The 27,181-nt window shown below is 32.8% G+C and overlaps 1 protein-coding gene across 1 annotated transcript; it reads right to left on the bottom strand.

The window, feature by feature from the left end:
• Positions 1-9,050: 9,050 nt before the first annotated feature.
• On the bottom strand, positions 9,051-10,178 carry LOC143572231 (FBD-associated F-box protein At5g60610-like). Its single transcript, XM_077057449.1, has one exon. The coding sequence runs from the start codon at positions 10,176-10,178 to the stop codon at positions 9,051-9,053; it is 1,128 nt and encodes a 375-aa protein (XP_076913564.1).
• Positions 10,179-27,181: the final 17,003 nt, after the last annotated feature.

The following is a 27,181-nucleotide window of genomic DNA, read 5'->3' as shown; positions in this document are numbered from 1 at the left end:
ACAAATTCTTCTCACACTTCTCATTCTTGTCTTCTTTTATATTCAGCATTTCCCTTCTAAGTCTAAGTATGTTTCTTTTAGTTTGAACTTTGTAAAGTGGGCATACATGGTTTATGACATTTGTGTGGTACATAATTGTTCCATTTTTGAAACACTAAACATCGAACCAGTAGCCATGGAACGTGCCATATGTAAACAATAGCTAGTGGAGAGCCCTACTCATTAACAAATAATTAAAAATTAGTTTTTGACTCCATGGGATAATATTTCTAGTGTAGCAATACAACTCATAGATACAACATTTTGTGATATTTGTTAATATGTAATTCTCTTTATTAGGATTTCCATCCAAGAAAAGCCAACTCTCATTGTTGACAATTGGCACCTTCTTAAGTTGAGGCCAACAATTAAAGCAAAAGCCTTTGTTTTTCTTTTATTTTTTTATTTAACAGCTAAAGTTTTTTTGTCACCAATTTTACTTTATGTCTTAAATGAGACTAGAACTCATAATTATTTTATTGTAATCCACCAATCTTTGCCAAGCTAGTGCTTGCTTGTCATTAGAAAAACTGCCCAAGACAATTAAGAGCCAATTTATATAAAAAAAAAACCCTAGGTAATAATAATAATAATAATAATAATAATAATAATAATAATAAGTAGCTGAATATACAAATTTATTTATCTGAGCCAATTGTTTAATGTTACATGCATTTATCCTATTGTTACCTTCAAGTTCATGCTAACCACGTTGACACATTGTCACTTTTTACGGGGTCTCAAGTATCTAAACTCTTATCACTCTTGATTTAGTGTATAAATTTTAAAAGACGTTAAGCTAAAGGAGGAAAGGGTATAGATAGTTTAAAGAACTTTAACTTATTATATAAACATAAGTGAAGATTTGTTAATATTTATAATTCTTTGTGGGTGAAAGTCCTTAATAAAGCTATTTATGGGTTAAAACTTAATCAAGATGGCATGTCTCGGGTAATTAAAGGAAACGGAATTTGATCTCGAATAGTAAACTCAGTCAATAAACTTAATGATGAAGACTTGAATCTTGCTTCGGTCATTAGCAAAAAGTAGGAAATGGGAACAAAACTTTGTTTTTTTTGGAAAGATGTGTGGATTAGAGATACTAGCTTATGCTCATGGTTTCCTAGGTTCTTAAATTTGAAAGCGAACAAAATTGTTTAATGAAATAGGAGTTGATAAACTAAGTTTGGGAGTGGAACTCTTAAAGATGCCCTAGGGGTAGGGTGGAAGACATGTAACAAAATGAGATGATATCTCTTCTTGCTTCAGTTTCTTTGAGTGATTCAAATGATAAAGGATTTGAGATTTGGATCTCATGATGTGTTCTCGATCGAATGAGTCATATCTTACTTCGATCGTTAGGTTTAGCTAGAGGTCCCATTCCTACGAGATGTAACAAGCTTTTGCCAAGGAAGGTTAATATCATAATTTGGCGCTTGCTTTAGATTGTCTCTTGACTAGATTTAATTTAACTTTTAAAGGTTTTGATATTCTCTCCATCTTATGTATGAAATGTTTGAATTCGATGGCAATTTTGGATCATGTTTTTGAAGGGTATCACCTTGCTACAAAGATTTACAATGCTATCGGTCATTGATTAGAGGTGGTTTTTTAGGTTCATAAAGGGCCAAAGGTATTTTAGATTGTTTGGATTCGTCTGGATCGGTGAAAAAGAAAAATGATGTTATTGGCGCGAATGTCTATACTACGTGGTTGATTATTTGGAGTGCCCGAATGAAACTATTTTTAATCAGCCCAATGCCAACCAATAAACTCTATTTGATTCGATAATTAGTTATTCTATAAAACACAATATTTCTAAAGAATATGTCCAACTTTATTTTTCATTGTAAGTTTTGGAACCACTATTATGGACTATATACTCACTTGTTTTCATGTCAACGTCAACTCGTTCCACAATTTCAAATTCATGTCTAAAATTATCAACCAAAGAGGTTAGAAGAGTCACTATCTGAATTTGATTGGGTGAAAAGGTTCCATCCTTAATCTACTTCCTGACTTCAATATGTTACATTAATTGTTATGCATGCTATGCCGCAGGATAAGATAAAGCATTATTGACTTTGAATGCATTGCATACAGTAACAAATTATATGTGAATTCAATATTCATGAATTATAAGAAAACTTATGTTATGTAATTTTATAAACTTACTAGCTTTTATCCCCTGTATTACAGGGTTGTTTTAAATTATTCGTTTATAATATTTATATATTTTTTGGAATTTAAATTTATTTATTGTACAGAAGTTAATAATATACCTAGTATTTGATGATGAAATGGTTTCACATATAAATGAGATGTTATAATCCGGTTTAAAAGCTAGTTGAGTTTGGTAAGACCCATGACCTGCTTATAAAATTGTTTTTTTTATTTAACTTGTTTTTTAATTATAAATAATATATCTACTTTTTTTGAAGAAATAAAATAATAATTTTTAGTATATCATTATTTTATAGAATTTTCATATCAAATATCTGGTAAAATTAATTTTTTATTGAGTAAAGTGCCAAAACCGTCCCTGATGTTTGGTCAATTTTGCGACTTTCGTCCAAAAGAACTTAGTTTTTGCAACTGAACCATTGAGGTTTCCAACTTCTTGCTAATTACGTCCAAATCATTAACTCCATCTATTTTCACAGTTAAGTACAGGGGCAATTATGGAAAGTTAAGATTAATTTGAAACAAAAGTTAGCGGGACAAATTATAATATTTCAATGTAGAGGGGCTAGAAGGCAATATAATTAAAACTCATTACATCTGCATCTGCGTCTCCTTCCAAATCTCTATCTTCCTGTGCCTAGTCCGGCCAAGTCTCCGGCTAACTCCAAAGCAAAACGAGACAACAAAATTAATGTTCTAGACCGACTCGTAACAGCTAAGGGAACAAGACCCACTTGTTTTCAAACTCTAATTCGTGCCATTAACTTCAATTAACCCGAACCAAAGATTGAGATGTTATAACTTGTTTTAAAAGCTACTTGGGTTTGGTGAGACCCAACACCCGTTTTTTAATATAAAATTGTTTTTTAATTATAAATAATTTTTTATTTAAATAAAAATCATGATATTAATTTTAAGTATATCCCTAATTTATAAGGATTTTTATATCAGATATTTGATGAGATTAATTGTTAGGGGGTGTTTGGGATTGCTTATTTTCACCAACTTATAACTTATAAACTTTTTGAAAAGTAATAAGGTGTTTGGGATTGCTTATATTGTGAGATGAAAAGTTCCATAAGTTACACTTTTGTAACTTATTATGTTATAACCCATTTAAGAACCATCTGGGCTTAGTAGGACCCATACCCGTGAATTCGGGTCAAATGTATGAGAAACCTTCATTTACAAATAAAACAATCTGGTAGTTTGAAAGAATTTAGGAAGGTTTCGTTTATATATATATATATATTTAGATTTAAGATAGATATAGAAGATTATTATTTGTCAATATGTTAAAAGGCAACAAACAAAAAAGGTTGTAGGAAAAGGAAATAAGCTTGTTCACAATTTTTATCAGGCTATGCGTAGTGGAGATGCTACAAATTGGTGCGAATTGCGACACATGGCCCCCACTCAGCAAGGGTGGGAATTCGGTTTTGGGGTGTAATGGTGTAGGGGTTACAAATAGTAATATATATATATATATATATATACATAACACACACGCATAAGAATATAATAATAATATTTCCTTTATTCCTTCCGGTGACAAAATCCTCGTGCCCCCGCCCCATTTCGCCCCAAAATCGCCCCTAAATTTCGCCCATTACGAATGGCCTCACAACCCAACAAAAACCGTGTTGACATGTACTGAAGCAACAAGTTTCAACTCAATCTCGTTTTGACACGTGACACAAGATGGACACACAATTTTAGTCACGTCTACTCCATACGGTTTAACTAGCTTGATTGTTGAGAGTACCTACCAAGGATCTAGCCGCGTCGATACATCGATTATACAATACGAACATGAATACGTTAAATACGGTTTATTGATAAATAAGGATAAATACATTATGGAGAGAATATAATTTATACAAGGACCTCACGTCTCTCATATGTGTGATCTCACATAATTATGAACGGGAACAACCTATTTATAGGCCTTATGCTCCCATTCGTTAAGTTAAGTTTAATTCGGTATCTTCATAACGAACTAGCTTCCATTCGTTATGATTCCATAACGAATGATATTAACTTAACGAACTAGCCGTTATTCGTTATGCCTTCATAACGAATGATGCCTCCATTCGTTATATTACATAACGAATGGGCTATATCTTAACGAACTAGTCTAGATAATAACGAATGGACCTCATTCGTTATACAAACCATAGCGAATGAGCCGTTTTACATTAAATAAACAACCTAAACTATATATAAGTTATTCGATCGCTATGGACACCAAAACTTTGCACTAACAATTGTCATTGATGGATAACATTTAGGATTGTAACTTTCAAAATCTAAAATGTGACTCAGAAGTGCTTTTCAAATCTATTTATTTATTTATTTTTATTGTTTAATTTCAAGAACGAACTGATATCTCACCAAAATGCCAACGAAAAATTTAATTTGAATAACTCTTAATCTAATATAACTAGAAAAATAAAACTAAAAAAATGATTACAAACTCATAAACCATAATCATAACTTTGATTTGGTTATCAGACAATTAGGTTATCACAACTCATAAATCTTGACTCAATACAATTAGAGATTGACTCATACTCCTAATTAAATAATAAATAAAACCTATAGTTTATCTACTAATCTAACTAGCTATCATAAATTAAATATAAATTGTTTTAGTGTACCTTCGTTGATTTAATTAATTGACTCAATTTCAAATAACTAAATTATGTCCAACATAACTCATACAAGGTAATACACTAACACAATCTATAGACAATAATAGGGAATCTGTGACTGTGTGGACTCAAGAAGACCCATCAAAGAAATATTAAATGGGCCAATTGGGTCAAGTAGTTTAAGCCCCAGAAAAATGGGCTCTAAAGCCCTAAGCCTTATGGGTTTATCGCATTGGATAATTGGTGAAGTTTGTACGTACTGTTGTAATGCCTTGAGGTTTTAAGACAACTAGTAAACGTTCCTACGCTTTGCGCCGGGAGCGTTGATACAGGGTAGCCCGTGCCGTGAAAGTAACATTTATAAAACATAAAGTTAAGAGTTTGTTCGTGCATTACGGTGGCTCAGTTATAATAAAGTTTATATCGAAACATATGTAGAAACTATGTTGTCTTTGTAAAACACTAAGTTGCGGTGAAGAAAATAAAAATACATTATATCTGATACATGTGTTTTGGTCATGCATTGCATGAGCTCGCCATTGAATTAAATTTATATCAAGACATACATAGAAACATTGTCGTTTGTTTTAAATTTAAAGTAAAATTACGTTTTAAAAAATAAGTTAAGAATATATAATAGTTGACGACTGACATAGATCGATTTCGAACGAAGTAAGTCACATTACGTTGCGCAGAAAAGTTAAAAGATAAATATGCCAAAACAAATAAATATATAAATAAATCAGAATTTTAAAAATCTTATAAATATGGAGAGATTGTAACTACCCATTGAATCCAATAAAGAATTTTGCTTAGGTGTAAATAAGTAATTGGTTTATTATATAAATAGTAATTGTTGTGTGTTAACTAACATTTGGTTTTTAATATATATATAATTGTCCGTGGGCGTCCGTGGGGGTTGTCCTTGACATATGGTCTCACTATAACATTCGCTATGGAGTTCACCACTCGAAGTGCGCGCGGGACCAACTCACATCTATGGTACACAAGAGTTCGGTTGACTACACTAGAAGCTGTAGACGAGCGAACTACTATGTTTGATCTCAACGTCAATATTTCTCTATCTGCGCCTTATGGAATTTCTATTGATGATGATTTTCAATCGCTAACCCATCCAATGGGGAGGAACAAGGCTAATGCAAAGTCGAAGGCAAAATGAAAATCATCTCTCGAGAAAAATCAAAGCCGGGTTCAAAAATTAACCAACACGTTAAGACAAAATAAAATAAAAAAATGATTTGGAAATTTTGTAAAGCAAATGAAGGCTTTCGTGGAACTACAAGAAAATGAATTGCTTTTCATCGATACAAATGTGTGGATCTCGTCGCGCGCAGACAATGACGCTAAGTATAATGAAACATGAGTAGTTAGTCTTTGTGATTTCTTATTTATGTAATGTTAGTTGTCTGCAATTTCTAGTTTATGTAATGTTTTTCTGTAGCATTTGGCTAAATGTGTAATTTCCGGAAAATATATCAAATCTGTATGTTTAATTTCCGGACTAATGTATCAAATCCGTAACACATGTAAATCAGAAAGACCAATTGTGTAATTCGTTCTAAAACCGATTACAGTTAATATTTATAGGAAGATTTACTGGATTTAAAACCAAAGAAAAAAATTGTTTACATAATCACATATCCATACTACATTCACTTGCTAGTTTGTCTCCACATAATATAACAGCAAACAATGTTGGTCCACGATGAAATGACGAGTAACATAACAACAAAGTCGTGGGAGATTTGGGGGGGGGGGTGGTCATCAAGACTACATGAATATAAGCGAATGGGTCATATCTATAGTTGGGTTGAAAAAGTAATTAAGCCGTACGAATTTGGTGCTTAATTATAGTTACCCCAAACCGAAGGGGTGTAACGCCTAGAAGCGCTGTTTCATTATGCATTTAAGGGTCGATATGATTGAAAACATAAGCAATGTAATTGTGTTTTATATATTAGTGGCTGTTTCAATACATCTCATTCGCAATTATAAACCTGTGAATATATTGTATCAAGTTGAGCACGTAACTTGGTTTACATGGAATAAATTACTTGGTGAACAAGTCGAGCAAATGACTTGGACAACAAGAAATTTATTTATTAATTATTAATTAGATTTGTTTTTACCAATTAGTATTTGAATATGATTATGGTATTTGTATTCTAGTCTAGTTGGGTTTTGAAATCTAAATTAGTATATATACTCGAGCTTATTATGAGTTTTCAGTATGTAATTTTCGAGCTAATGAGAATTACAAAGCTCAAGCTTATGATCTAAAACTTTTTTTTTATCGATCCTGGTTACCAAACTTCAATTAAGACTACATGAATATAAGCGACATTAATGTATGGGTCATATCTATAGTCGGGTCGCAAAAGTAATTATGCAGTATGAATTTGGTGGTTAATTATAATTACACCAAACTGAAGGGGTGTAACGCCTAGACGCACTGCTTCATTATGCATTTAAGGGTCGATATGATTGAAAACATAAGCAATGTAATTGTGTTTTATATATTAGTGGCTGTTTATCATCCCGAATACATCTCATTCGCATTTATAAACCTGTGAATATATTGCTTTGTGATCCTTAAACCAATAATAATAATAATAATATCAAGCCGCTACTAGATCTGTGACAAAAAATTCTTCCACAAACAACATATGTAGCATTTATGGAAATAAAACGAGTACACAATAGCAACAAAGATAAGTTTTATGGGAAATCCAAACGACAACAGAAATCACTGTGCTAACAAGCATATCACAAAATGCAATACGACAACATAACTCTTGCCTAATCCGGCCATCCCGAGTGAGTTTGGGCCTGCCTCTACCCCTCCCCTCTACATTGAGGGTATCCACTGTTTTAAAGGGCACCGTTTCCTAGTTCCTCTTCACATGCTCAAACCATCCCAATCTTCCATCCCTTATCCTCTATGATATGTTAGCCTCCCATAGCGTAAAAACCCCGTTTCTTATCCGGCCTAACTTTGTGTGCCCACACATTCAACTCAACATCCTCATCTTTGCTACCTCCATTTTGTGCGTTTGATGGCCCATCAGTTGCTCGAACTGCAACCCTATAAAATTTCCCATTTAGTTCAGTTGGAAAATTCTTGTCAAACAACACCCCTAAGGCCACCCTCCACCTACACCAGCTAAAGCCGATGTAATACGACATTATCTATACCCCCATCACTCTGAAGAAGTTATCCTAGATACTTGAACATGGTTGTTAGAAGAAATGATCCTAGATACATGAAGTTGGTTGTTTGCGGAATCACATGCCCCTCAATGGTGATTTGGATACTTCGACAATACCACTGAAATCGCAATGAAGATACTTCGTCTTGGAATGGCTAATCCTTGGACCATTTCCCTCTAAGAAGCCATGAATAAATTTCAAAGCAAGGGGTCATCACTATACACTGTATTCTTGTCCACAACATGGTTACCAGTCAGGTATCAAAATACCAAGTAGCCTGGAGAGAAAATTTATCCATGTAAAAAAGATAAAAGAACATATGAACTTAAATGAACTCGAGCTTATTATATTAAACGAGCCGAACTCAAGCTTAGCTTGTTTACATGTACCCATTACAGCTTATTGACGAAATTTATTTAGGTACACATAACATTTCAATTATTAAGTTTTGCGCTTGGTATTTTGTATTAGCTTCATGTCACCACAAAGTAGTCCGACCGAGATGTTATATAAATTATATAACCGAAAGGCCAGAAAAAAAATCATTACTTGTATACATTTTCATTTAAATATAAATTTATTAAAATTGAATTTTTGAAAAAAAAAGTTGTCCACTAGTTCTTACAAAATATTTTGCAAGAACTAGTGTATATAGTTTTGTACATTGAACGAGCGCGCGCGCACACACACATATATACAATTATATATACGTATATACACATATAAAATATAGAAAATACTTGGCACCTTGTTAGTCTCCCTGTTCCTTTATCTATTGCTACTAGCCTACTACAACTATCTCACCATTTTGTGTTATCAGTTGTCTAATGCTACTATTTTTTTGTACACTTTTGGTTTAGTAATAGCATAAAATATATTTTTCAAGAATAAGCAGAAGAATTCAGATTGAGCTTACCAATATGCAGTCAAATGATGAAATCATCACAGCCAGATACGCCATGGTGTTGGGTCATGTTCAATGTGAATCTTTATATGTCTAGAGCTGCACATGAAATAATCGATAACCGAAGGAGACACTGTGGAGGGTAGAGGTAACTGCGATGAAAGCACAGTTAAACTTTGCAGCCTCGTGAACGGGCGATTTTGTAATCCATGCGATCTTAGGAATATGGAAAGAACCTCCAAGGTGTCTAAGTTTATAGCAAGAGACTGTGTATTGTGGAATTGATTGAAGGAGTTGATCATCAAATCAATAGCCTCGTTCGAAACAAATCTATCATAGATTGTCTGAAATTTTACTGTCTTCAAGGAAACAAGATTTTTTGCTGATAATGGGAAATGACACACGCCGCTATAGGTGAAAGATGAGAGCTTTGGTGCTGAGACCACAAACTTACATGATGGAGAATAAAGTTTTAAGGACAGAGTCTCTAACTCACTTGAGTTGATGATGAAGGTATCAATATTAAATAAGAAACAAGCATCCAAGGCAAGGGTTTTCAGATTTGGAAACTGGGAAAACAAATCAATAGACTTACTAGCATCATCCAATGTAATTTTAGCGCGGCTAATACTCAAGGTGGTCAGAGCTGGAAAATCCCATATCAGAGGAGGACGTACTTTGAGACCAAACCCAATGCGCAAAAAGAGTTGTTCAAGATGCTGGGATCTAAGCAAAGATGAATCAAGTTCACCCCGTATGGTTTGCCTATCACCCGAGAATTCAATCCTTAACTTTCGGGTCTTATGCGACATTGCATAGCTAATGATCTCCCTAACAAGCGGAAAGCCAATGAAATTGGATCGGAAGTCAATGGTGGAAAGTTTTGCAACGGCATCACGCCTAGTTAGAAACTTGTGCACAAAATCTGGAAATTTAGAGCCACTTGCCCGATTGGGAGATCGAATGATCTCGGTGCTCAATTGGGACTGGGATTTCCAGGTATCTCTCCAGTTTCTTGACAGAGCACTAGATTGAACAACATGTTTAGTATCGATGAACGAGAAAATGTGTTGAATCAAATCATCTGGCAATCGGCTTAGTCGATCATCATCATTCAACGCTTCGCTACCCCTACGACTAATTTTCTTTGATTTTCTCTGCGCCATTTTTAGGGACAAGTGGACGGACCCTAGCGGAATTCTTTGTTCACCAAAAGAAGTGACGATAAAGGAATTGAAAGGAATCGATTTGGAGTGTGTGTGCCTTTGTGTTGGATAAAGGAATTGAAAGGAAGCGATTTGGAGTCCTAACTCTGTATAAGCCCTCGAGTTTTGATTTTGGGGATGCATATTGCCGCTTACCAAATTTATTTATTTGCGTTTATAGCTCTAGGTTCGCTGAACTTGGACAAATATGGATGCCGACAGAATTAATGCGGTATTCAACTGTTAATCAACACGCACATTAATGAATAATGTAACACGAAAAAGATTTTAAAGTGGGACTCTTATACAAAGATCACAACTTCTATAGAATGTAAAAAATGACATCCAATGTAAAAGATATACCTGATTTACATTACGATAGTGCAGCATGCTTTAAAGAGAATTTTGCTGACAACATTATAGTATCCTGAATTGATTTAGCAAAGCCAAAAGTGCAATTATCATACACAATCTGAAAATGTTTTGGATGCATATTCAGAAAGTATACATGCCAATCAAGATTCAATCTTTTTTTTGCAAAGTAATGATCCCAAATGTAATTTTCAACTTGAAGTTCAGGGTATGCATAAACTCTTTGATATAAGATAGAAAACCAATCAAGATCCAATCTTTTTGTATGCATGCTCATGCCACCAATTGTAATTTTCAGTTCAAGATTCAAAATATTCAATTTTTTTCTTGAAATCCTAACATGGGTATGTATAATTCCTGAAAAGGAGGTCAAAAAACCAATCTAGCTTTCAACTGAAAAATCAAATTTCCCTATATTTTATCATGAAAATCTGATATGCATGTGTACAGTTGTTGTACATCATATCAAAATACCAACTAAGATTCAGTTTGTTTGGTTGCAGACTTGCAGTGTTATTGGACAGTTTCCAAACAGCAAGAACAATATAACAAATAATGGACATAATGGAAAGACTAATGGAGGAAGTGGCTCATGTGGATCACAAGGTGAACTGCAAGCAGTCACAGCTATATGTAACTGCATCCACATAGTCCCATCTTGGCCTTTGATGCCCCTGTTTCCAGTTTTCCAGGGTCAGCAAGTTATCCGGTCTTCAATATAAAATGCCACCATATGTGAATCCATGATCAAATTATTTTTTTAATAAAAATAGCTGTAACAAACATATTCTCTAAGATGAAGATCACTCCATTGATCTTTTGTGTGTATATCAGCAGTGGCTGCAATTTATCTTCTTCACTAATAATCAGCCAAAGCTACAAGATCCATTCTTGAACAAATGAAAGCGTCAAATTAACCGATGCACATCTTTAACCAAAAACTCCCCTTGAACAATCGTACAAACCCGTAAATTATTTATTACCTGAGACAATGTTCTAGGTTTATCATTTTACAATCCAAATGAAATTGCAAGTCTTTCATTATGCCCACAAAAATATCTTTTTTTTTTTTTTTCATTTTCATTGACCTCATGAAACACAGATCTAAAGTTAGCAGCATACCCTTCTTTAGCTATTAAACCATAGAGAACCTCAAAAAATTTCTTAACCTCTTCATATTGTTCAAAAACCTTATATCTGCTACTAAAAGCATTAATATTTTTATCAATATCTACCCAACTTTTATGAGCATCTTTTCTTGTAGACAGAAATGACAATAAAATAAATCGAGTGGGACTGGCTGAACACTTGGCAGAAAATTAAAAAGCCCATGGGACGAGCTCCAAATAGGATGCAAACTAAATTGGACAAATGGGTCAAATGGGTCAAAAGTGGCAAGCAGCCATCACCTGCATATCGGTTTATCATTTTTAAATGCGATAAACACGGGAAAGAGGAAATACATTTGAAACCTGCCAGGCTTAAAACAGTGGATTCCAACTTTTCTTTTAGGCCCGTTAATGCAAACGTCCAAGATGTCAAATCTTCATGCGCACTTTGACCAAATCATAGGCAATTGGAAGAGTAAAGTCACATAAATCAAATGATAAAATAAAAGAAAATTTTGCTATTGTGTCAGTATAGCAAGTTCTTTATCATCCATATATTAAACACCAATCTGACCAAATCAACTGATCATCATAAAACAATCTGTTATCAAAGAGTTTATGCACCCTACATAATTATATATCTTCTGGTAACTGTGAAAGTAATTCATTACCACCTTAGCAAGGGCGCTAAACTTTCAAATTCCATGACTCTAAATTCATTCCTAAATGACGTGGTGCGTATTTCAGTTAGCTATCAATAACTCTCTTCAAATTATTCATCAACGCTTGAAATTCAAAATTTCATATTCCTTCTCTAGTCATCAGCATATCTAGAGGTATACTGTTATGATACGTCATCTAGTTTTGTTCTTAATCGAATTATATTAATCGCTTCCATCCACCAACACATGTGTCACGACTACGAACTCGTCATAATGTGAGAATCGTGGTCGACTTTTTCAGATCTTGTTCCCCCTTCAAATACCTGGACTTCTAAATGGGTTAACATTCCCATCCACTTGAATATTGATACACCTACGCGTCACGGATCATGAAAACTTTCTAACTTGAATTTATGAAGATTGATGATCGAGGGGTCAGAGTCGATACAAGATATGGAAAAATGTTGAATATCCCAATATTGATAGCCTTTGTGGACCTGATCATACATGCTATCAAAACCTTAAACTTCCTGAGATGGGTAATAATAATATGATCATAGGGATAGAAGCAACCTAGAAATCATTGAACATTAATACAGTTAAAGAATTCTAAAATAATTCAACTGGAAATCTAGGGGTTTGTAAGAATATTCGTCATACAATATTATGATTTAAAATCCAAATCAAACCAATTTTAGCTGGTATGGAACTATATCAACATCCAATTCTATAATCAAATTGTGGTCTTATTAAATACTTATGATCAGGGTGTTCATATCGGTTTATTGAGAGCTTGAATAAATCGAGCTTTCGTTTGTTAAACTTCATTAATATTTAAGATTCATTTTGATGATTTATGAGGGTCTGAATGTGAACTTTAGATATGGTTGCATGGAGTGCCAACGGGGTGGGCTCGGGCTTGGTCTCGGGACCGCGGGGAGCACCACCCCGGGATCCTCGGTACGTAAAAAAATTCCACCCGTGCGGCACAGTAAATCCGACATCCCGAAATGTTTGCTAAGAAAATGGAAAAATCAGAATAGATGCTTGGTTATACTTTTGGCATTGACCCAAAAACACCATTTCGAACCTCACGGTACTAACGCAAAACTTATCCCGAACCACCCCTTCCAGAATCACTCCCATCACCCTTAGGGGTTTCGAAAATGTTAAGTAATTTTGCGAGTTATCGCTAGAATTTAACTTGGAGGCGCTTAAAAGCTCCGTACGGCTGGATTGGATCAGCTAGCAGTAACCTTTAACCATTAGGTCACCCCGTACGGAATATTTAGGCATTTTATGTTTGTTGGCCGTTAAAAGAAATCATATATATAATTCACAGCAACCTAAAAATTGTTATCAACCAATATACGAAATTACGAAATGTTAGATTTTTATTTTTAATCACTAAACTCATCCTCAAGGCCTCAAAAGCTCTGTTTTTACTTTTTAACCACTAAAACAAGTGGCGTCTTTTGACCCCCAAACGATATGGTTTCAGTTAACGACTTATTTTTTGTTTTTATTTCTTGTACAATAAATATATAATATTATTAAAAAACGACCCAACTATAAATATTATAATTGTATGTAATTTTAATTCATTTGTTATTATTATTATTTTTTTGCATTTTATGATTATGTATAAATTAAGGAGGATATAGAAAATTTGTGTACGGAAAATTAACCAGTTAGGATTAAATTTAAATTGGTTTGAGTTTTGAACTTAAGTTTTTAAAGGATAGATATTTAGACTAAGACAAGAAAATAGGACCATCTATTACACTACAAATTAGATATGGACACTAGAGAACAGTAGACCTTGATATACCCTTCTACAACTCTAAATCCGCCTATATGTGTAGGCGGTGATGATCCAAGAAAATTTCTTATCCAGTTTATAATTATTGTTTTTGTATTTCTATTAATTTGGATTTAGGATGTTCTACGGGTTTGGTCCTTTAAGTTTTTAATCGAGTTATTTGAATAGCGTAGATTAGGGTTTTAGATTTGATTTGGTTCATCTGGTTTTCTAAATGTACATTATCCGGTGACACTTTAATAAAAGTTGCTTTTTATGACTTTAAATTTTATTCGATAAGAAAGGTAATGTTTGTACATGTCTATTTAATTATTGAGCATAACTAGACCTTTTATCAAGTGTTTAGTGTTTGAATCATGTCTCCAACACACATATTATTATTATTATTATTATTATTATTATTATTATTATTATTATTATTATTATTATTGCCGGGTCGTAAAAGGAAAAAAAAATGGCTTTTATATGATTCAGACACAAATATATTCACTAACGAGTGGATGCAATTATTAATCCAACCGAATGGCATTGGTATATCTTTTACATGAATTCTTTATGAGTGTTATCATCGAAAATCCTACAAGTCCATTCGACTTTTGAGTTATAAGTTACATATACACATAAAAATCTTTAGGGTCATTTGTTAGTTAACTGAGATTATCTCGCTAAAAGCTCGAATCGAATATACCTTAAAGATGACAGAGCCTGACCACAATTTATATTGAAGCATTGTTAATTAAATAACACTTTATTGAATATATTAAGACCCACGAGACCCGTCACACCTGAACCCATGAAACCCATTAATAGTTTAATAATGTCGGTTTCCAAGAATAGCATATGGAGTTGATCGAGTCCCGAGTACAACAATGGGTATTAAGGCAAACCTGCAAACCCACTTGTATTTCAAGTCATTTATACAACCTAGTTGATTTATTGTTTGATTTTGTATTTATTTATAACTTGACTAATTTTACCAGTTTGAATTGCCTTTTGTAAAACAAGATTCATTAAGGTGAATCATGTAGTGGGTGATAACTAGTGGGTTTATTTTTTTGGCGAAAATGGGTTACAACACCGCCCACAGACGATAAGTTGGGTGTGTGGGGGGGGATTGATTTGTCGCTGGTGCATGTTTGAAAATAATAATAAAAAATTAAAAATGGGGCGATAAATGGCGACAATACAACTGCAAATCGCTCATTTGCTGACGTTGCGTCACGTGCCGAAGCCCCCCTCCTTTTATAGCCCTACACCACACCTAAGAAATTAAGCAAACACAATAATTACAACTTACATAATTACTTTAGTCGTAACAATTAGTGTAATTTTATATTACAAGCTAAATTTCATGTGGTATAATTAGTTCTAGGACTCGAGACACGGGCGAAGCTTCATTGAGGCCCGGGGTGGCCCCGGCCCCCTGTTTTTTGCGCAGTAGTGTAAATTTACCCATTTTCGCCCGAAAATTCTATACGTATTGTAAGTTTAGCCTTTTTCGGTCGAAAGTTGAGCCCGCCCCCCTCGTTTGTGAAATTTTGTATATATTTTGAGCTCGGCCACTCCTGTGCATTAGTTCAAGCTTCGCCACTGACCCGAGACACCCGTCCCCAAACCATTTTGTCACACCCTCAAAATCCACTAACGGAGTTTTACCGTCAGAGGGTGTGAACTGGCAGGATCGGAATCATCAGTTATAATCAAACCATAAATTAAAGTTTCAAAACCATGAAAACGTTTTCGAGTAATTAAATGCGGAAGCGTAAAAACCTTTAATCAAGAGTTGCGTCACGCAGGACGACTTAAAACGAAAGATAACTGTTAAAAATAAGTTTGCAGAACAAAAGTGTTTTCATTTAATGCATGCTCCTAAACCGCGCGCCCGCCTCGGCTACCTGAGAATAACATACTAAAAGTGTCAACACAGGGTTGGTGAGTTCACAAGTTATATAAAATAAATCGTTTAGCGTTTGCATTCAGCGTTTTACGTTAAGTGTTTTGCGTAACCACGTTACGGCGTTTAAGCGTTTTGCGTAACCACGTTACGGCGTTTTGCGTTACCAGATAATGTTATGTCAAATTATATATCGATAGGTAGCTAATCTATACAACAAGTATTACTAAGTGGTTCGAAACCGAAGCTGACTGTTTATCAAGTGCCCGTCACCAGGTCAATCCAGACCATGGTAAGTGTTAGCCATAATTACACCCGCTCGACCTCCAGTCGAGTTTAGCGTTGGGTGGGGTTTGTCAAACCCAGTAGTACTACTCAACAGTGACTCGCTATTCTAAATATTAACCGGTTCGATGTGTGGGACTTCAAGTGTTACGTTTGCCGCTTAGCCTTTACAAGTGATATATAATTTATAACAAAATCATAAATATGCGTTTATCTCAAAAATGCGTTTATCGGAGTATGTTATCTCCCCCAAGTGAAAAACGTTTGAAAACAGTTCAAAGAGCGGGGTAAGTGAAACTCACTGTTTGCAAAGAATATCCCGAATTAGATCACCAAGTGATGCGCGTCGTAGAAACTCTCTAGCGATCTAAATAACAAAGAGATTTTCTAAGTATCGGTACGTTTAACGAGTCTCTAGACTCGGCACATAATACCTATGCACGTAACATGTCTCGTGTTTCGTTTGTGAATCGTGTGTGACTTAAACAAGTACAATTGTGATACGATACGTGAGTAAGCAATTACTTTCGTGTCATGTATTAATAACATACTTTACTAACAATTATCCCCGTAAGGGCATTTTGGTCAACAAATAACAATTAACTAGCCATTATTCCACATAAGGGCAGTTTGGTCAAATCATGGCAATCAATTAGCAACTATTCCCCGCAAGGGTATTTTGGTCAAAACATAACAATTATATAAGAAATATCATATTTCATGCATTTTTACACAACTCAGCAGCTAGTTTCACCGAGACAGAATTTCTACTTGAAAGATTGTACTATTTCACCGATCATAACATCCTAATTAATTCACCAAAAATCACCACTGAAGCATACATGTCTTAGGTTTCCAGAACATATTTTATTTTATTTATATTCCACATAGATTTCTTATAATGATCAAAATACTACAGCAAACTCATATCAGTCAGATTCATGCGCAACAGAATGTTATTTGCAATTCTCGTTAAACGAAAAATCCAATAAATGCAAGACCACTTGGGTTTGGTTCCTAACTCAAAGAGTCAACTTCCAGAAGTGGAACCAACCCAATTGGTCTCGTAGTTCATGAGATATAACCTTTACAACATAACCTAACAGCAGGTCTAACAGCTCAGCTTTGCACAACGTTTTTGTAAAATCATAAAAGTAAACTTCTACTTGTCCAAAAATTACAAACTTATACTTTATAGAAACTAGACTCAACCTAGTTTACTGCAGTACGCACAATCTCAACCAATTTTCACGTTTACACTTCGTTACAGTCACTTAAACATCGTATACACATTCTGTCCAGAATCTGTTCACATCAAAACTCAACAATTTAACTATCTATGGACCACAAATCAATCATATAACATTCTAGACACTATAACTACTATCCATGCATATCAATTACACCATACATACAAGATTAGGGTTTGTGTTTTAACTCAAATCAAAGACAACAATCAATCATGCAACAACATCAATACTAGTTATCAATCATCATGAATTCAACAACCATCATGTTAACTCATACATACATATGATAATCGGCTGCCTAGGGTTTTTAATTAACCCATTAAACATCAAAATTAAACAACAAGAAGGTAAAGGATGATCAATTATACCTTCCTAGCACCTAGTTCTTGGATTAAACACTTGATTTGATGTGTATATGTGTGTGTTTGTGGACGGCAGCCAAGGGTCAAGAGAGGGAGAGCTCCGATCGGGGTTGTAGGTTTAGAATAATAATAAGTTAGGGTTTAGTTAAGGATATATTTATAAATATACAAGTTACACTCTAGTCCCTCTACTTTCAAGTGTTGTTTTTCTAGCCTAACTAACTTGTTTTCGTCTTGAGTTAACGTTTAAAATCATGTTATCACATAACACATAAGTCTAACACATAATTATCACATAATTACTGTTTTGACGTTTTTCGTTTATTTATCAATCGTTTGCGTCAACTCGTTTGCGTTTCGGTGCAAATCCCGAAAGACTACACATGTAGTAAGTGTTAAGCGTCATTTAAACCCTAGTTTAAATGTAATGAAGTGTGCGTTATAGATTCAGTGATCTTAAGTTTGAATTGACGGAGTTGAGTTAACGGAGTTAACCTGAAATTGACAATTGTCACACCATTTATTAACATCAGGGTCGGTTCTCAAGTCTCGTTTCTATTATTAACCGGGCATGGGCCAAGTTCGGTAGTAAGACTTGTTTAATCACCCCTATATTAAACTATATTGAAATAATTAATAAATAGTGCAAGAGTCATGTGCAATAAATATCTAATCTAACAATAAAAAAACAAACCATCAACTAAAACATTTCTCACCCTCTATATATACAACCAACCGTCGTAACAAACACCCTTGTGTCTGGTCATCTCTCCTCCACCTTAACCTTAACCTTAACCTTAACCTTAACCTTAGACTCCTTCAACTCACCATGAAACACGACCATATCCACCTAATATTCACCTTAATCCTAACCAACAAAATCACCATCTTATTCACAATAATCTCCATTATCATCCTTCACCGCATGCTCAAAACCCTCAACCACCGTCGCCAATTCCCCATATTCACCGCCACAAAACCCGTCTTTTGTACTGTCTGTCTTGACGATATCGATAAAGGACAACGGTACCGAAGGTTGCCGCAATGTCACCACTGTTTTCATGTTGGTTGTGTTGATACGTGGTTGCAGTTAAAAACTACGTGTCCGTTGTGTAGGAATGAGATCCCGGTTCATCTTTTGCCCAGGAAGCAAGAGAAGAAACCCGGGTTTTTGTATTTGTTCGTTTATTTTTCGATTAAAGCGGTTAGGACGAAGATTCGAAGTAAGATGATGATGGTTGATGCGGTTGAATTGTAGAAATGAATTTGTTATAAGAGTTAGTTCATGGTTTTGGTTTTCACTCAATTTGTAAATGATTTACGTGTTTATTTGAAAAGTTGTCGCGCTTTAAGTCATTTTCCGAGACTAGTGTTAGTATTTTTTGTTCGTTTATCTAAAGCGTGGTAACTTTTTATACAAAAGATTTTTTTTTAATTTACGTTAGTGTTCTGAAGTCATTTATAAGGAGAGAAATGAAGTGAAATATGACGGTGAAAAACTTTCATAGTTTTACGCTTTTTATAACAGAAATAATAGAAAAAATGAAATAAAATTGTTTAATAATTATTTTTTACATCAATGTTTCCTCATAACTTTCTTTAAAACTCTAGTTTTTATTTTTCTTTGATTCTTTCAATCAAACACAAACATGATGTTAAATTATATTAAAAATTTTCTATTTCCATCGCTTTTTTTTCTCTCCGTAGTTCTCTTTTGTTTGTTTTTTTTTTTAATTTTGGTTATTAAACTCAAGTGCTTACCGAACCTGCAGTTTTAGGTATTGCTTTTTTTTTTTTTTTGAAAAACCAATATAATAAAAGATGAAAAGGGACGACTTGTAAGTTACAAAGGCCAATACAAACAAAGAGACAACAAGAATAAGAAGAAACAAACATTTTTTTTTAGGTATTACTTAAATGACTATTTGTGTAGTTTAGTCTTTTTTTTTTTTTAAAAAAAAGTTGACTTAAACTTAATATTAATAAATTTTCCCAATTGCAAGACTAATTCTTATATATCTTTTAAAAATCTTCTAGAAAATATGTAATGATGTAATTGAACTTGGTAAACCTTCCAACGTAGACACTCAAAAGACTTCTAGAGAGGGTCAACGGTTGATTTTGACCATTAGTTTTCTACCAAAACATTAATTTGAAGCTGTTAATTTACACTTTGTAACTCCGTTGTGGAGGCTTGGAGAAGGCACCATACGCCATGTAACCATCCAAATTAAGCACCAATCCACAACGAAGGTAATAACAGTTAGGCGCCATCCTGATTTCCCCATCTAGCGCTATGGTGACAACGCGGTATCACAATAGAGGTGGGGTCCGTTCAACCGCTCCTTTTTTTCCTTTCTTTTTTTAAAAAAATCTCTTTAAACCTAATTAACTCGCAACGTTTAAATTAACGGATAACTATTATTGTCTAACCGCTTACGTGACAGTGACATGACGCGATAACTAGTTTTGCTAGTTATCCTACAGCAATCAGCCTAATAGAGAAATTGGGTGGTTTTGGCCAAAACTAATAGTATATTTGACCATGTGGAATTGTGGAATATGGTGTGACTGTGATCCGGACCCCATGTACTAATTAATTTATTAACGTTGTCTGTCCCTTATCAGCTCTGCATTGATTCAGATTTATCTCATCCGTCCATCGGCACATTTTTATATATGATCTCATACCAAGTGTCCTCAAATAATAGCAAGTAGTCTCTACCGAGACATATTTAATGTTGTCCACTATATATTCCTGCCCCTACGTATTCTTCAAGTTAGTACTTTGTATTCTTGTATATAAATATTTTATAATGAAATTTACAATGTCTTTGCATTAATATTCATGCCAGTTGCCATAGAATATTCATATTTCTGTATTGTTCTACACTTCTACGTGAAGATCTGTGCACAAAGATCTAAATATTTTATAAAAATAGACTTTTACGTTTTCTACAACTTTCATTATAATTTTTTCAGTCTAGATCTTGAAAGAGTGCTCTAAAGTATGAGTGTTTTTTAGGTTTTAAAGTTTTAAATCTAGACTCAAAACCCAACCTAAATCTCTCACGGTTTCTTCAGGTCGGGTAACTGGGTTCGGGTTTTTTCGGGTTGGATTAATCTAGTTTCAAGTATCATAGAAACAAAAACTACATTGTTAAATTTAATTGCAACACATTCTTCTTTACTCATAATATAAATAAACCAACAATAAAACAAAAATAAACCGATAAAACATCCTAAAAAGAGTAAAATTTAACAAAGTTCAACCATAATAAACAAGACCGACATAATCGTCTTCGGTATTGCGTGATTAGGGTGTTGGATTATAGTTGCTTTTTGTCATAAATTGAAATCTTAATAAACAATAACAATAAACAATCAATTTATAATAGGTTTAAGATCGGTTGATTTAGATCAAATTCTGATAACGTTAGCGGTTAAGACTAACCTATAATACCTAAAAAATATATATTGTTTTAAAACTAAATGTTTATTTGGGTTGACCCGAAACCTAGAATTTGGACACAAGAACCAACTCGAATTACTTCAGTTCGGGTTCGGGTTCAGGTTAGCCTTTTCTCGGGTTCGTGTTTCTCGGATCGGGTTAGTTTGGGTTCGGGTATGAGTTTTTTCGGGTTGGGTTTCAGGTAAAAATGACAGTCGTACTCTAAATTCTAAACTTCTCTTGGAGGCTTGATCTTCCAAAAATTGCCTAGAAAAATCCTAGATTATTAATAATGTGATCAGACGGGTCGTGCCATGCCATGTGACATGTCCCTCACCTAAATCCGCGTTGTCCATGTTTCTCTCCTTTTGGCAACTTTCTTGGTCAAGTCCTCCTTGTTTGCTCTTTCTTGGCCCATGCCCCGTACTCCGTGTGATTGCACTTCAGGATCACTTTAAGGACGATTTAAATGACTTTAGAGGGATGCAATATTATGTAACAAGAGAAAACTTTGTATTGATTTAGAGAATTTTACATGAGTTTTCCAAGAGTTTTTATAGTTGCACAAATTAACGCTTCTCTATCATACCAGCAGTTATGCTATCTAGAATGTTTGTTCATGATACATTCTACTTAAAGACCTATGCAAAACATCAAACATTTAAGTCTCTTTAAGGGTGGAAGGCTAAGGACTTGTAAGAGTTCTTTATTACTTTTCATGCCATCTTTAAGAGTTTACAAGGAACTTTAGATGTCCTTGCTATATGAAGAATCTTACACTTGAAAAGAAGATCGAGATCATAAGTTAAAATTTGTTCGAATGCGAAAGAAAAAGTGAAAGTGATGAATGTGAGTAACATCACCATCTGTTGGATGCCAAGAATCACCCCTAAAAGAAATGAGTGTAGTGCCTTCAAATAATGACAAATTGCATAGACTTTAAGCTTCATTTCTAGTTGTTATTTACTTCATAATTACTTAAATCGAGTTATCTTCCCTTTTTCTTCTTCCAAAGATTTAAATAGATAGAATATAATTAAAGCTATACAAACAAACATACTCACTATAATCTAACTCATAAGATAAAATATTAGTAGGGTCTGAAGAGAATGTGATGATAAGATATATTTGAATGTTTTTTTATTAAAAAAATCATTTATCTAAAATTTATATTAATTAATTAAATTACTAAAACCAAGGATTTAATTATTCACGTAATAACATAATTCTTATCATCCTTAACTAGCTATCAACTATCTATAAAACAAAAACAGACAAACATACCGAATATTATCTTGCTCAGTTTTTTTTTTTTTTTTTTTTTTTTTTTTTTTTTGAATGTCAATCTAACCCTAAGTTTTGTTCACGTTCACACATATTTTAGTTATTTATAAAAAAACAAAAAAAAATGGAATATTTTAATTATGTGTGATCATTCATCTTGTCTTCAAGAAAAGTAGTGTCACCTTCTAGATTAATGAATGGCTATCTTTTGTTACGTGAAGAAAAAGAGTGGTTTCCTTTTATTCTAACCTTACACTCGTCATTGACTTTGAGAAGATAGGTCTGCGTAAGCACCCAAATTTAAGTTATAAGTTAGTAAAAATAAGCAATCACAAACACCTCCTAAAACTAAAATATTTAAATACTTACATAACAACATAGTTCTTCTTTCTCATCTTTAACTCACTATATATAAAAAATAAAATAATAAAAAAAAAACCCTATTATTATTATAATAGCTTTTCTAATTAGTTCATTTAACACCTCTAACTTTTTATCAACATCCAAACAATTTTTATTTATAAAAAATTAAAAATTGAAATATTTGAATTATGTGTGACTGTGACCTTCTAGAACAATGAATACCTGACTTTTATGACGTGAAGAAAGTAGTGGTTTCCTTTTTTTCCAACCTACCACTACTCACTAACCCAAAGTAACTTAGTCCTCTTCTCTAGTCTTATCAATTTCATTATTCATAGACATATTATATTATTATTTATGAGAAACAAAACAAAACAAAACACGGGATCATGCAAAGAAGACAACCAAAGATGCTCAAATAGTTGAAGTAGACAAATGTCATTCATCTTGACATATAAATACACTAGGTTATAAACCCGTGTATTACACGGGTTTGAAAAATTAAATCTCATGCATTATCTTATTATATGATTCCGGCTCTTCAAATTACAATAATCATGTACAAAAACACATTAAAACTCTTGAAAAGTCATAAGAGCTGAAAAATGTAAAAAAGTTGTTTCTAATTATATTGTTGTGTTAGTTTCGACATATATTGTTACTGAACTTAAGTTGCAAGAGTTTTTATTGGTAAAAAAATTTACCGAAGGATTCAAATTGAGGTTTAATGATATTAAATTATTATTCATCCATAACCAACAAAAAATAAACTTTTGTGGCTGACTTCATATCTTTATTTCTAATCCATGCCTTAGGTTATAAAATTAGAAGCAAGAGCAACTGTATATTTGATAATATTGGCAAAGAAATTGTAATACTAATAAAGTTATAGGCATTTTATCACATTTTTTTCAATTTCAAACATGCCATGTTATTAACACATTTTACTCAATTACAACAACATACAAGAAACTAAACAGTTATAGTGAGTTTTATATCTATGTGTAAATGTAAAAAAAAGTGTAAAGAAAACATATTCGGAACCAAAACTAATAATTTTCTTAAAATAACCAATCATAACCCTAACTAGTACCGACAAAACCGGTTCTTGTGCATTGCGTTGAATGACACGAATCGTCCTTTTTGCCAGTTAATAGAGAACACAAGTATCAAATTTGACCAATTTAATTAAAAGGGTCAAATACAAGTTGAACTTGCCCGAAATGTTCTTAATCATACTAAAAGTGGGCATGTTTCAAATGAAACTTGTTGTGACCCTTTACATAAATCAGTGAAAAACAAAACCGTTGCAAAGATTTTATTCACAACAAATAAGTATCTCACTGAAAACCAAACCATCATTCCTCCCATATATCAAACAGTTTTGAGATTTTTGTATAGAATATAGAACACAAACAAATCATCAATAATAAACAACCAACTTAAAAGAAACAAATTAGTATCTCTAACACCATACTCGTGAACTTACTCTTTATAATGATTTTGTATAAAATCGGTTTGCAACGCCCATAATTACAACCATTTTCCTATCATTTATATTAGCCAATACACTTTATGGCCTTAACTTGTAAAATTTCAAAAAAAAGTGTGGTGTGCCTATAATAAACAACACAATGTCATCACCTGCGCCAGGATACTCTTCCGAGAACATATGAATTTTGTTTCACGAATATAAATGGATATCATCAAGGAAACAAAACTCACCATGACAATAGTGTATTTTAGGGATTAAAACAACTCATTTTCTATTTTAGTTTGGCCCGAAACTCTAGTTGATGCAAGTTTGTAACAATGAATAAGCACAATAAATATCACTATCAGTTAACATATGACAAAAAAATGCAAATAATTATTAGATCTGAAAGAAACAGTACCCGTATGCACTATCATCAATATATTATTCTCTTTCAGTACTGAATTATGTCACTTTAGCAAAAGTTGTCAATACGTATAAAAAGTTTATTATATAGAATTAATAGTAAAAAATAATCAAATGAGATGAACCATTTTCGTATTTCTTAGAGTAAAGATGAATCGTGACACATTCTGAATCGGTCACTAATAAACTCAAAACATATAACGCAAATTTACACACACTAAAATGAGTTTCAGAAGTTCTAATAGGTTATTTTATTTTTAATTTGTTTTTACTTTATTTACTACTATAAAATTATAGATAAATCATTAATATGCAATGTTTAAAATATTTATTAATTGTTTTAATTAGATAGTTATAACTTTTATTTTTAATTTATTTACTACTAGATATATATAGATAAATCATTAATATGGAATGTTTAAAACATTTATTAATTGTTTTAATTATATAGTTATTACTTTCAAAATTGAACAATAATGATGCCATTTGACAAAAATTTAGACAATTAGGTGTCATGTGGCATAATAATGATTTTTGTTTATTATAATAATAGATTAATCATGTAAGGTTTAAAATATATTGGTGTTGCATTTTCTTCGACAAATTTTTTTATGGTGGTTGACCCAAAACTTATTGACCGGGTTATAATAAAGTTAATTGAATTTTTTTATCGACTACAATAAAGTAACTTAATTTCATAAAAGATTGAACGAATTTAGTGGTAGGGTTAGTGGACCCTTTGGTTATGTTATATATATTATTGACAAAATGAGTTAAGCTGGCTATAATTTTGTATAAACCGTATATAATTATCTAAAGTCAAGTTATTCTAAAAAAAAGGTATAAAATGAGAAAAATGAGAATGATCTATAGCCACACAAAACCCCCTAAAAATAATAACTCAAAATTTAATAAAAAAAACAAAAACACAAAAATGTTTCTGCCGTCTACCTCGTTTTAAGAAAAAAGACATCATGTTGAGGGAAAAAGATCACTGTGTTTTTTGTGTATTTTCGTCATTGGTTGTTCTTTTTTTCCTTAACATTGCTTTTTTTGATATTATGTTATGTTACTCAACATTGTGTTATATTTTATTCGGCATTGTGTTAAATTTTACAATATATTGTATATTTTTTAGTTATAATTGCGTATTTTGTTCTTTTTCGTCATTGTGTCATTTTCATTGTTTTCTTGGAATGAGAATGACAGAGGAAATATTTGAGTTTTTAACTTGTTTTTCGTTTTTTGATTTATATTTTGAGTTATGATTTATTTTATTATTTTTTTTATTTTTCTTTTAAAAAGTTTTTTATGTAATTACAAATTCTTCTCACACTTCTCATTCTTGTCTTCTTTTATATTAAGCATTTCCCTTAAAGTCTAAGTATGTTTCTTTTAGTTTGAACTTTGTAAAGTGGGCATACATGGTTTATGACATTTGTGTGGTACATAATTGTTCCATTTTTGAAACACTAAACATCGAACCAGTAGCCATGGAACGTGCCATATGTAAACAATAGCTAGTGGAGAGCCCTACTCATTAACAAATAATTAAAAATTAGTTTTTGAGTCCATGGGATAATATTTCTAGTGTAGCAATACAACTCATAGATACAACATTTTGTGATATTTGTTAATATGTAATTCTCTTTATTAGGATTTCCATCCAAGAAAAGCCAACTCTCATTGTTGACAATTGACACCTTCTTAAGTTGAGGCCAACAATTAAAGCAAAAGCCTTTGTTTTTCTTTTATTTTTTTATTTAACAGCTAAAGTTTTTTGCCACCAATTTTACTTTATGTCTTAAAATGAGACTAGAACTCATAATTATTTTATTGTAATCCACCAATCTTTGCCAAGCTAGTGCTTGTCATTAGAAAAACTGCCCAAGACAATTAAGAGCCAATTTATATAAAAAAAAACCCAAGGTAATAATAATAATAATAATAATAATAATAATAATAAGTAGCTGAATATACAAATTTATTTATCTGAGCCAATTGTTTAATGTTACATGCATTTATCCTATTGTTACCTTCAAGTTCATGCTAACCACGTTGACACATTGTCACTTTTTACGGGGTCTCAAGTATCTAAACTCTTATCACTCTTGATTTAGTGTATAAATTTTAAAAGACGTTAAGCTAAAGGAGGAAAGGGTATAGATAGTTTAAAGAACTTTAACTTATTATATAAACATAAGTGAAGA

The sequence above is a fragment of the Bidens hawaiensis genome, unplaced genomic scaffold (assembly GCF_021521415.1).
Source record: "Bidens hawaiensis isolate Kalapana, Puna unplaced genomic scaffold, B.hawaiensis_p1.1 tig00025779_1, whole genome shotgun sequence".
In the NCBI taxonomy this organism is placed as follows: Eukaryota; Viridiplantae; Streptophyta; class Magnoliopsida; order Asterales; family Asteraceae; genus Bidens; species Bidens hawaiensis.
Note: the sequence above shows the minus strand (reverse complement) of the source record. Positions and strands in the feature narration are given on the sequence as shown.